Source organism: Rana temporaria, chromosome 4 (genome assembly GCF_905171775.1).
Source record: "Rana temporaria chromosome 4, aRanTem1.1, whole genome shotgun sequence".
Classification (NCBI taxonomy): Eukaryota; Metazoa; Chordata; class Amphibia; order Anura; family Ranidae; genus Rana; species Rana temporaria.
Genome location: NC_053492.1, coordinates 50,275,785 through 50,288,721, shown reverse-complemented (window position 1 = coordinate 50,288,721; position 12,937 = coordinate 50,275,785). Strand labels below are relative to the sequence as shown.

Here is a 12,937-nt window from a genome sequence, read left to right as displayed (position 1 = left end):
CAGTTTTATAATATTCATACTAAACTCATTCTTGACAAACTCATCACAAAACAAAATATCCTATTACTATTAAATCGGGAGGGGGCTTCCAGTTGTATACTATTCTTGAGGACCAATCTATCTACCACCACCATTTCTTTTGAAGGACAGGGATAACATGCAAACTCCATTATTATTATTATAAAAAAATGCTTATAAATGCAGTCTTACCCATGGACCTCGATGTGTATGACTATAATGAGCAGGGAGATTCTGATCGTCTTAATCTAGCTCCCTTACTGGCCAGGATGCAGTGACCTATAAGCCCCCATAACACTTCTGGAAGAGCAAGGTCTTCAAACTCTTCCTGATGCCTAGCAAATTGGTGGTGTTTTTTAGGCCCAACAGTAAATCATTCCATACCTTACCCCCCTGCACCCCCCTGCAACGAGAAACCATGCTTATAGATTACTTATTTAGAGTTGAACCTGGAGCCCCAGTGCTACAAGGCAGATGTGCTTATCACTAAACAAAGCCACTATTCTGCTGTGACTACTGGGAGCCCACCCTTTTATAGTGAGGGGCTGGCCTGTCTATTCCTTAATAGTATCTGACTAGAGAAAAAAGCAACTCATTGCATTGTGGGTATGGGTGTAAATTTAAATTAACTACCGCATAACTGAGAGATTCACTTTGAAACCATGGTGGCTCTGAACCCAAACTTCATCCCAAATGGTTACTTACTACTAGTTCTCCGAATCTCTATTTTGCTGTGGCCAGTAGGACATGCTTTAGCCCAACTCCGTGCATTATCTGCTGCTGGTTCATGCCATTCCTTAAAAAACAAAGACAAACATTAAAGGTTAATTTATGACCTGCTGCTTTAGATCTTGAAGTGCAGCCAGTGGCGTACCAAGTGGGGGGTGGGGGGGTGGGCTGCCCCGGATGCCACCCACTGGGGGGTGTCAGGCCAGCGCCCCCTCCCTCCGACTGCAGTGGAGACAGCAGGCGGGTTTAGGCAGCGGCAGGCACCAGGCTCTGTGACTGAAGCGGAGACAGCAGGCGAGATTAGGCAGCACCAGGCACCCCCCCTCCCCCTCCACTGAGCGGGACTGAGCGGGCGGGTGTAGGCAGTGAGGGGGTTTAGGTAGCGGCGCGCAATGACAGCGCACGCATGGAGAGAGCCTGAGGTAGACAGGTAGTGGCTTTGCGGGGGGGATGTGCGAGCCGCACTGGAGTTACAGCCATCGCATTCCCTTCTCTCGGTGGTTGGGGGCGGCTCTGATCAGTCTCGGCACAGAGTGAAGCCCCCTCCCCCTCCCCTTTTATGTCGACACAGGGGGAGGGGACCCGACCAGACCAGTCCACTAGTGCTGTGCATGTCCCGATCATCTGAGGTACATTATGGGACTGTGGGGGGGGGACTGTATTTGTACACACAGGAGCGAACCTCATCTGATGGGGGCATGTCATCACTTTGACTGATACCTGGGGCATGACACCAGGCTATACCTGTCATATGTGATCATACCAAGAGGCACACATCACTCGGGCACCGCTTCTCTGTCATCACTCTCTAAAGTCTGTTCATGGATGACTTCTTCACATTGCCCACTTGGACGACAACGGCTGTGAAATTAATTGGAAGTGACATCACCCATAGAGTTATTATGGGTCTTCTGTTGTCCTCCTCTGCAACCGCCTACATAGACATGCTGACAGCTCAGCGTGGGATCCAGTCTTAGCGCGTCAGATCGGCTTTCAAAAAAGTATGTATACTCCTTTTTTCTTTACAGGGATAGAGAGGTGAGTGTTAGATCCCTGGTGTCTATAAATGCAGGGATTTTAGATTTTGCATGGACTTCCACTTTAATTCCAACTATTCAGCTGGCTAGTGTTGGGGCCCAGTTGTACTTTAGTGCACATGAGAATAATCCCAGTCAAGACTCCAGGCAGCAATAAGACTATAAGAATGCTGTATGGTCAGTTCTTACCACTTTTAAACCAGGCATTTTTCTGACATTTTTTATTTGTTATTTTTTGCTAGAAAATCACTTTTAGCAGAGACCCTAGAATATAAAATGGCAGTTGTTGCAATATTTTATGTCACACTGGTTTTGCACAATGGTTGTTCAAACGTAAATGTTTTGGAAAAAATCAAAACCAAAAACATTTTTTCACTCGTGGTTAGTGTTTGGCTGAAGCCATTTATTATCAATCAACTGTGTTTACTCTTTTTAAATCATAATGGCAACAGAAACGACCCAAATGACCCTGATCAAAAGTTTACATACCCTGGTGATTTTGGCCTGATAACACGCACACAAGTTGACACAAATGGGTTTGAATGCCTACTAAAAAGGTAACCATCCTCACCGGTAATCTGTTTTCTTGTAATTAGTGTGTGTGTATATAAAAAGTCAATGAGTTTCTGGACTCCTGACAGACCCTTGTATCTTTCATCCAGTGCTGCGCTGACGTTTCTGGATTCTGAGAAAGCAAAAGAATTGTCAAAGGATTTGCGGGAAAAGGTAGTTGAACTGTATAAAACAGGAAAGGGATATAAAAAGATGTCCAAGTAATTGAGAATGCCAATCAGCAGTGTTCAAACTCTAGTCAAGAAGTGGAAAATTAGGGGTTCTGTTGAAGCAAACCATAGTCAGGTAGCACAATAAGGAGGTACTTGAAGAAAGATGGGCTGCATGGTCGAGTAGCCAGAAGAATATTGTGGTAGTGCCAAGAAATGAATGGAAAAAGAAACTATGCCCACTTCTCTAATTAAAGAACAACAGGGATAAAATTCACTTCCAAGGATCAGACCGGTGGAAAAACTCACATGGATAAGCTCATGAAATCCGGATCGGGAACAGACACAAAGGGCGCCCTACGACCAAGATAGAGACCACAGACCTAGAAACCCCTCACATTCCTTATATCTAGAGAAGGAGGGGAAGGATTGAGCAAGCAAAAACAAGGAGGGAAAACAACAACAACAAAAATCTGATCCGGATTTCATGAGCCTCTCCATGTAAGTTTTTCCACCTGTCTGATCCTTGGCAGCTAATTTTATCCCTGTTTTCTTAAATTGGATGCTATTGGTGACTGTTCAAGAAGTACATGGTTAGAATGTAATTAATTTAAAGCATTGTGATTAATGACAAGTTTATTCACATGCAATTTTCTTACATGCAACGTATTTTGATTGTTTTGACTGTTTTTATTACGTTTTAGATAACAATGTACTTCACCATTATCCCCTGAAGATAAGGTTTCATCATTTTCAACCTTGAAATGCGTCTGACTTTTTCTGTCCTAGTCCAATTGTCAGGACAGAGCCAAGTGGTTTTATTGTAAAAGGAAAAAGAGATGCGCCAATCTAAGTGCAGTAAGCATAAGATTTATTAAAGGAATAACATATCACAGACAGCCAAATGACTACTCACAAGCATGAAAGGTAAAAAGGGCATGTAGATAGTGATGCAGGCCCGATGTCACTAAGGTGGTCAGCAGTTCCTTGGTCCTGATCCACATTTGCAGGAGCGTTGGAGCGCTAGATGTAGCTGGAGCGGTGGATGTACTGGGAGTCCAGTATCTCAGGACCCTCAGGGAGCCACCGGGAAGCAGGGAGCCAGATGCGCCGCTCGAGATGGCGTGCGTGTCAGTGTGGAACGCAGCGTGCCATTGTTGCACCGAAAGTGATGTGGGGAGCCGGGCCAGCCAATGGGATGACGCGTTTCACAGCCTCTGCTGTTTCATCAGATCCAGTGGTTTTATTGTATCCATTTTACCATGTTACCATTTTCTTGTTATTTTCACCTACTGCTTTGTGTATATGTATTTGATTTTTTACCCAATATATCATATATTTTAACCTATTCCAATAAATTCTAATTTGACACAATTTAACTGTTCTCAAGACTCTCTGATTATGATGTAAAAAGAGTAAACACAGTTGATTGATAATAAATGGCTTCAGTCAAACACTAACCATGAGTGAAAGAAAAGTTTTTGTGTTATCATTCATATTCTCTGAAAAATGGCCAAGAAATCATAAATTCTGCCAGGGTATGAGCACAACTGTCAAACCCTCTGATCTCCTCTCTTTCTCATTCTGTCCCTGTCATACACTCCAAACTAATTTCCTGCACATACTGGGCCAGATCCTCAAAAGAGATACAGCGGAGTAACTGCTGTTACTCCGTCGTATCCCTGGTCCTAACTATGGAACTGATCCACAGACTCAGGGCCAGATTCTCAAAGGCGTTACGACGGCGCAACACCATTAGCGCCGTCGTAACACCTCATCTGGCCCCGGGTATCTATGCGACTGATTCTCAGAATCAGTTGCGCATAGGTACCCATTAGATCTGACATGCGTAAGGCTGTTACGCTGTCAGATCTTAAAAGTAATTTTTTTTCCCGCCGCTAGGTGTCGCATCGTCGCTTTTCCCCGTCGTCTATGCAAATGAGGTAAGTACGGCGATTCCCGAACATACGCGAGGTCGACGCAGCGAATTAACGTCGTTTGCGTAGCGTACCCGACGCGTAAGGTTGCCCCTGCTAATTAACAGGCGCAACCAATGTTAACGATGGCCGTCGTTCCCGCGTCGAATTCAATAAAAATTACGTCGTTTGCGTAAGACGTCCGTGAATGGCGCTGGACGCCATTTACGTATACATCTAGGCAAATGACGTCGGGGCGACGTCATTTAGCGCAATGCACGTCGGGTAATTTACCCGACGGAGCATGCGCAGTACGCTCGGCGCGGGAGCGCGCCTAATTTAAATGGTGCCCGCCCCATTTGAATTGGGCGGGCTTGCGACGAGCAATCTAACGCTACACCGCCGCAAGTTTACAGGTAAGTGTTCTGAGAATCAGGATGTAAACCTGTAGACCTGCGGCGGTGTAACGTAGATCTCATATATTACGCTGCCCAGGAGCAGCGCGAATGTATGAGAATCTGGCCCTAAGTTTCCCATAGTTAGGACGAAGATCCGACATGTGTAATTGAATTACACTGTCGGATCTTAAGGATGCAATTCTAGGCCGGCCGCTAGGTGGCGAGGCCATTGAGGCCGGCGTAGAATATGCAAATGACCAGTTACGGCGATCCACGAACGCTCCGACGGGCCCGACGCTATAAATCTACGTCGTTTACGTCGAGTTCCGCCGCGTAAAACTAGGGCTAAGCCCTAGTTGTCTTAAGCCATGTTAAGTATGGCCGTCGTTCGCGCGTCGAATTTTAAATTCTACGTCGTTTGCGTAAGACGTCCGTGAATGGCGCTGGACGCCATTTACGTTAACGTCTAAGCAAATGACGTCGGAGCGACGTCAGTTAGCGCAATGCACGTCGGGTAATTTACCCGACGGAGCATGCGCAGTACGTCCGGCGCGGGAGCGCGCCTAATTTAAATGGGACTCGCCCATTTGAATAGGAACGCCTTGCGCCGGACGGATTTAAGTTACAGCGCCGCAAAATTCCAGGTAAGTGCTTTGTGGATCGGCACCTAACTTGGGAATTTTGCGGCGGAGTAACTTAAATCCGAAAAGTTACGTTGCGCCGCGGCTTTGTGGATAACCCCCACTATTCTTGTCATATGCAATGGGTTTCTCTCCTGCACAAACCGCCCTGTAATACCCTCCATACTTTTCTTTGCACATACTGCCCCTGTCATACCCTTCTCTCCTGTACATGTTGCCTGCTGTCAGATTTGGTCAGCATACTGTACATGTTTTGCTCATCATTACAATTATGTGCTAAATGTATGGTCACGTACAATTTTCAACAACAACAAAAATTACCATCTTAAGCATATTTGCAGGGGGTGGTTGGACCAAGCTCCTCAGTTCATTGTGTTTGTCCACAATAAAGGACCTGATGTCCACATTGTCACATGAATACTTTGAATAGAATTCCTCCTGGAAGACAAATAACAAGAAATGCTTAATTGTTTGTGATCAGGCATATTTACTTGCTTGGCTTTTTTGATATAGTCTCGAAATCCTTGAACATTTAAATCGGCATCACTTTGTATCAAGTCACATGTTAAATGTTTTATCAGTTTGTCATTGTAAAACAATACATAATGTTCTATCTTAAATATAAACTTATGCAAAAGACACCTTCTAAGGCCTAGTCTGTGATGAAAGTATGGCAATTTGCCGACTGGACAATATCCACAGGCAGTTTGAACTCACCAAGAAGCCGGGCCGGCGCTACCACTAGGCGGACTAGGCAACCGCCTAGGGCGCACTGCTGCCTAGGGCGCCCGGCCGCTGGTTATTCTACTCCCACACTATCCACAGAGCTTACAACTATCCACCAGGCTGTCATGTGTAACGCAGCAAACCCCCCCCCTGCGCGCACCGCTCTCCGCTCTGACATGTTTCCAGAAACCACCCAGCCCCCCCCCCCAGCAGGGCGCTTTCCGCTCTGATGTGTGTACAGTTTCCAGCAATCCCACCCCCTCTCCGCTCTGAGATCACTCCCCGATCTCGCCCCTCCTGTGTGCTCCATCCAATCCACCTCCAGCATGTACGTCCCAATCAGCTTCACATTTCTCCCGAGTACCGCCCCTCCTGTGTGCTTTATCCAATCTGCCTCCAACATGTCTGTCCCAATCAGCTTCACGCTTCTCCCCTCTCTCTCGCTGACCCCCCTCTCTCTCTCTGACCTCCCTCTCTCTCTCTCTGACCCCCTCTCTCTCTCTCTCTGACCCCCATCTCTCTCTGACCCCCCTCCCTCTCTCTCTCTGACCTCCCCCTCTATCTCTCTCTCTCCCTGACCTCTCTCTCTCCCCAACTTCTCGCTCTCTCTCCCCAACCTCTCACTCTCTCTTTCTCTCTCTCTCTACTTGCCCACAACAATCTGTTTATCTGTTTATCTCCACTTAAAGTGGTATTAAAGCAAAGCAACATAATTATTATACTGCAGTTTACCAATTCTTAGATATTCATCTGGTGATCATTCTAGTACGTCTGTTGTTTTTCAAATCAGCTGTCTTGCACATGTAGTAGGTATAGGGTTGAATCAAACCATTTTACACTGGCAACGGGGGTGGAGTCAGGGGCAGAGCCAGAGGGGGCAGTAAAATGAGGTTCTGCCTAGGGTGTCAAAAACCCTTGCACCGGCCCTGCCAAGAAGACACATAAGTGGTATCCAGCATAGTTTTATTATAACTCAGCAGTACATGTTTAGATGTTTTTAATGTTTTTTCTTGGTTAAAAAGACATTCCTATCTCAAAGCCTTCTAATTCACCAAGGGCAAATAAACAGAAACTCGACCAAAAGATGGAAAGACTTTCCTCCTCCTATGTTTCCTTTTATTTCTATAGCACAGCACACCTATGTGGACAAGTATTTTCTTTTGTATTATGTGAATTACACTTTTTCTCTTTCCTGTGACATTTGTTAGCTCGCTTACTTGGTAATCACTTTTGTTACAAATGTAATGCCTAATGTGCCTTGTACACTGCTTGTACTTCAGATATTTTGAATAAGCATTTTTTTCTTGTAAAAAAGATGGAAAGACTGGAAATATCTAACTAGGGCTAATCTATTTAAAAACAAAACAGAGGGTTTACAAGAACATAGTAATACACAATAGATTCGTAATATAGAACAGGCTGCTGTGACAACACACCTCACATGCAGATTGGTGCGATTTTGCAAGAAAGTCAGTTTATGTCCTTGAACTTTGTTTACCAAACCAAAATAATGATGATGGCTCAGTACACAATGTAGAGGAGATTGTACATGCTGCTTATAAAGTTTGGCTCCACACTTTCACACATACCATATATACTCGAGTATACTATTTCCAATTTATAAACTCCGACGGAAAAAAGTCCGATGGGGCCCACACATGGTCGGAATATTCGATGAAATAATTTCTTCTGACTTTTTTCATCAGAAATTACGATCGTGTGTACAAGGCATAACAGTTTGATAGTATAGTTTGTAAGGTTTATTTTTTTATTTTTATATATCACACTTCATTATCTTAAAAGTTGAAAAAAAAGTCAAAACAGAATGCACAAAAACACTTCACAACACCACTGCACAGTCTCTGCTGCATGAAAGCTAGTGGGGACTGGAGAATGGGGAATGCGTATGGCGGAGGCATGGACACTTGAGAGAGAAATGTCTACAGAGGAAATGTGGACACTGAAGAATGGAAATTGTTTACAGAGGGAACATGGACACAGAAGAATGAGAAATGTCTACAGAGTGGATATTGGCATTGGAGAATGATGAATTTTACAAAAGGGATCTGGATACTGGAGTATAATGTTTATTGAGGTGGCATGGGCACTTGAGAAGGAAAAATGTCCATGGAGGAGGGATGGGCACTAGAACATGAGAAATGTATACACATTTCAAGAATGAGAACTGGTTACAGATGGGACGTGGACACTGGAGTATATGAAACATCAACTGAGGAGGCAAGGACTATTGAGAATGCGGAATGCATATGGCAGATGGATGGATACCAGACCATGAGAAATGTATACACTGGATAGTGTGGAATATCTACAGTAGGACCATCAACATAGGATATTGAAGAACATCAATGAAGGATGAAATGACACTGGACCATGCATGAAACCCAAATTGTCTGTTATTGATAAATCCTTCCTTGCCTTTCTTTAAACAATGCTGCACAGGGTACTGCTGGGATAAAGCAATATAGAATGATGATATTGCAACCTAAAGCCATTGTCAACTAATATGGCAATGTATACTGAGTAGTCATTTGTAGACATGTGCACACTGAAATATTTCATTTAGGAATTTCGTTTTCGTCCAGAAAAAAAAATGATTTAGTTATTTTCTGAAATTCGTTTTTAATTATTTTGTTTTTCGTTGGAAATTGCATTCGTCCGAAAATCCGAACAAATTAAAGGGGAGGTTCACCCTAAAAACTACTTTTTAGTATTACATTTGCCTCCCACATTACAATACAATTTTGCCTATTATGTTTTTTTGTATGCTGTACATACCTTGGTACAGCTAATTCACCCGTGGCTTCCGGGTTGCGAGTCCCGCGGGAGTGGGCATTCCTAACATGCTGGTGATTGACGTGATGACAAAAAAACGAGCTCCCCCCATCGCGTAAGCTGCGTCACGATTGGCGAAAGGAGCCGAACGGCGAGTCGGCGCTATACTGCGCCTGCGCACCGCCGTTCGGCTCCTTTCGGCAATCGTGATGCAGCTTACGCGACGGGGGGGCTCGTTTTTGGTCATCACGTCAATCAACAGCATGTTAGGAACGCCCACTCCCGCGGGACTCGCAACCCGGAAGCCACGGGTGAATTAGCTGTACCAAGGTATGTACAGCATACAAAAAAACATAATAGGCATAATTGTATTGTAATGTGGGGGGCCAATGTAATACTAGAAAGTCGTTTTTAGGGTGAACCTCCCCTTTAAGGTTGAATCTGTCATTGAAGGCTTATGGTGTCTGACTGTCTGTCGAATGTTCAAAGAAGATTCAACGGAGCAGCGAAACTGTACGATGCCGCAATCATACTGTTCCACCTACAAGCTATAGTATAATTCTAATGTTGTATGACACTAGTAATAATTATATTTATTAATTATTATTACTAGTCAACCAACATTAGAATTTTTCTATAGCCTATGGGCCGAGCATTTGACCGGAAATTTACAATTGCAGCGCCGTACAGTTTAGCTGCTCCGTCGAATTCTTAGAACTATCAACAGACACCATAAGCCTTCAATGACAGATTCGACGTTTGTATGTTTTTTGATGCTTTGTCGAATCTTCGTCGTTTATGTTGAATTGTCAAGTTAATTCTAGCTATTTTACTGCTCGTCCCCTTTGGTTACAATCAGCCAATAACATTCATCATCATCATTATTTTTATTTTACTTCCCCCACCCAATTCCAGCAGCAATCTTTTCTCTCTATAATGTCGAATCTTTTTTCTCTATAATGTGGAATCTTTTCTCTCTATAATGTCGAATCTTTTTTCTCTATAATGTGGAATATTTTCTCTCTATAATGTCGAATCTTTTCTCTCTATGTAGAATAATCTTGGACTAATAGGGTTAAGGTTAGGCACATTCGACCAACAAAAACAAAAATAAAGCATTTGTTTATGTCGGATCTTTTGGTTTTCGTATTCTGTACGTTTGTTTTCATTTGTTAAAACAATAACGAAAATACCTGAAATTCGGATGAAAATGCATTCGGTCAAAAACGAATGCACATGTCTATTCATTTGTAGTGTTATCTGCATGAGTAACAAACACATACAATCACCCTATTTGAAGCTGCAGCTACAAACCATCAATTAACTGACGGATTACAAACAAGGAACTGCTTGCAAGAGATTCACCAACATTAACTTACCTGACAAACCAATTCTTGAAAGCACAGGATGAAAAACAAAGAGAAGCACGAAAGGGATGTGAGCAAGTTCATCTGTAAGCAGAATAAATATAATAAATCATTGCTTCAAAATAATAATTGATACGTCATATATAAATTAAAAGATTTGTGTGTTTTATATGAGGCAAAATCATTAAAGGGAAACTGGAGCAAGCATCCCTAAATAGTGGAAGGGTTCCTTGAACATCACCTATTACCCATATGAAATGCCATTTTTACGTTTTTACTACAGCAATTTGACAGCAAATGACACCAGCAGTCACCTAAGGTATATGCCCTTTGCTTATAGCAGCTCAGCTGAGACATTTTTTAAATAGAACACACTCTTGCTTTTATGGTGTCACTCCCTTACTGGCCAAAATGCTGAAAAATCTCATTTGCATTGAGGAAGCAAGGGTAGAGAGAGAGAAGAGGTTAGTGGTCTCTTCGCTCTCCTGGAAATGCTGTCTTTTGGTCACTTACCGCCAATGACAGGATCTATTGTCTAATATTGTCCACACTCAAACAATTAGCACCTGTCCTAGCCTTCAGGGCACAAAGATGATTTGATTATGTAATTAGAACACAATGTTTTTTTTTTTCATTAATCATTATCATGCTTCCATTGCAGAAGGTAACAAAAGTCAAAGCGGACATGACTGGGGACAACTGTGAAAAACGATAGGTTTAAAGTGATTGTAAAGCGTTCTTTTTTTTTAAATAACAATGTCATACTTACCTTCACTGTGCAGCTAGTTTTGCACAGAGTGGTCCCGATCCTCAACTTCTGGGGTCCCCATCTGCGACTCTCGTGGCTCCTCCCCGCATCAGATAACCCCCATAGGAGAGGTACTCTCCCAGGGGGTTACCTTGTGGGTGCGCTCCCGAGTCCAGCATTTGCGTTCGTAGGAACAAATGCAGGACTCGGCCCCGCACCTGGCGCCCGCATCATTGGATTTGATTGACATCAGTGGGAGCCAATGGCTGTGCTGCTATCAATCTATCCAATTATCAGCGCCTCTCCGCCGAGGGAAAATCAGGGCTAAGGTAAGTAAAACAGGGGGGCTGAAGGGCCGGTCGCTGCCAAAAGTTTTTTCACCTTAATGCATGTAACGTGAAAAAACATTAGGGTTTACAACCCCTTTAACTATTTTTTAAAGCCTGCAGCAGATTGGGCTTTAAATTCATCTTTTCACACTCCTGCACTACCTCAGGCTGAATGATACCAAAAATAATTATCCTATTGTATGACAGTGCTAGGCCTTCTGGCCTAGTTCTGAGCAAAGGACTGCTACTTAACATGTGCAATTCGTTTCAAATTAGTTTTTCGACTAAATTCAACTAGTTTGGAAAATTTGAATTAACGAAAACCCCTTTAATAAAGGTTTCCAAAAATCCAAAAGTTTGAAGATTCAGAATTTCGAAAAATTTGGAAATTCGAAAAGTCGGAAAAAAAAAACGAAAATTCGAAAAGAATGAAAATCCAAAAATTCAAAAGAATGAAAATCTGAAATAATAACTAACTAATAATAACTATTGAATTATAGGTATTGGAATTTCCTTTCACGTTTGGCTGTTAGTGAATGTAATGAATACACATTTATCTGAAGGTACGAATTATCTGAAATAACTAATGCCGCATCTAAATGAATAGAACATAACAAATTAATAATAATAATAACAATGTTTTATTGTTATTTAAAAATTTTAACGTTCCCTTTATTTAAATGCCGAATTCGTTATTTCACATAATTCGTAACTTTGGATAAATTTGTGTTTGTTACATTCACCAACAGCCAAATTTGAAAGGAAATTCCAATACCTATAATTTAATAGTTATTATTAGTCAGTTATTATTTGAGATTTTCCATTTTTTTTTTTGGATTTTTGTTCTTTCGAATTTTCCTATTTTCAAATTTTTGGTTTTTTCGGATCTTCGAATTTCCAAATTTTTGGATTTTTCGAATTTCCGACTTTCTAAATTTTCTAAATTTTCATATTTTGAATTTAAGAATTTTTTTATTTTCGAATTTATTCAAAATAATGAATTTTGATCATAACGAATGACCCGAAAAAGAACAAATGAAATGAAAACAAAAATGTTGTCAGTGCACATGTCTAACTGCTACAGACACGTATATACAAAGGGGTGGAATTACTAAAATGCCAGTGCAAATTTTGGTGCAGCTGTGCATGGTAGCCAATCAGCCTTAACTTCATCTTGTCCAAATAAGCTTGGAGAAAATAAACCTGAAAGCTGATTGGTTTCTATGCAGAGCTGCACTGCAGATTTTGCACCCTCCAATCTTAGTAAATCAACCCCAAAGTGTCTTTGAACACTTCATATAAGTAGCGCCATGCAAAGCTTCCAAGTTGGAATGCACTCTGGAATGTACTCAGAGCAGGTGGAACGCACGCCAATGTCTAGCGGTTCCCTGCGTTCTTAAAGGGTCACTAAAGGAAAAACATTTTTTTGCTGAAATGACTGTTTATTGGGTATATAGACATAAAAGTTAACTGATTGCTTTTAAAAATGATTAAAAATTGAATTTAATCTATC

At 42.2% G+C, this 12,937-nt stretch overlaps 1 protein-coding gene across 1 annotated transcript in view; it reads right to left on the bottom strand.

Annotated features, from left to right (window-relative positions):
- The window catches only part of LOC120936201 (serotriflin-like), a 42,158-nt gene that overhangs the window by 17,435 nt on the left and 11,786 nt on the right, over positions 1-12,937 (bottom strand). The window contains exons 2-4 of the mRNA XM_040348378.1: positions 10,360-10,431; positions 5,783-5,899; positions 724-814 (exon numbers count right to left, since the gene is read on the bottom strand). Coding sequence (XP_040204312.1) covers positions 724-814; positions 5,783-5,899; positions 10,360-10,431 — 280 coding nt within the window. The remainder of the gene's footprint in view (positions 1-723; positions 815-5,782; positions 5,900-10,359; positions 10,432-12,937) is intronic.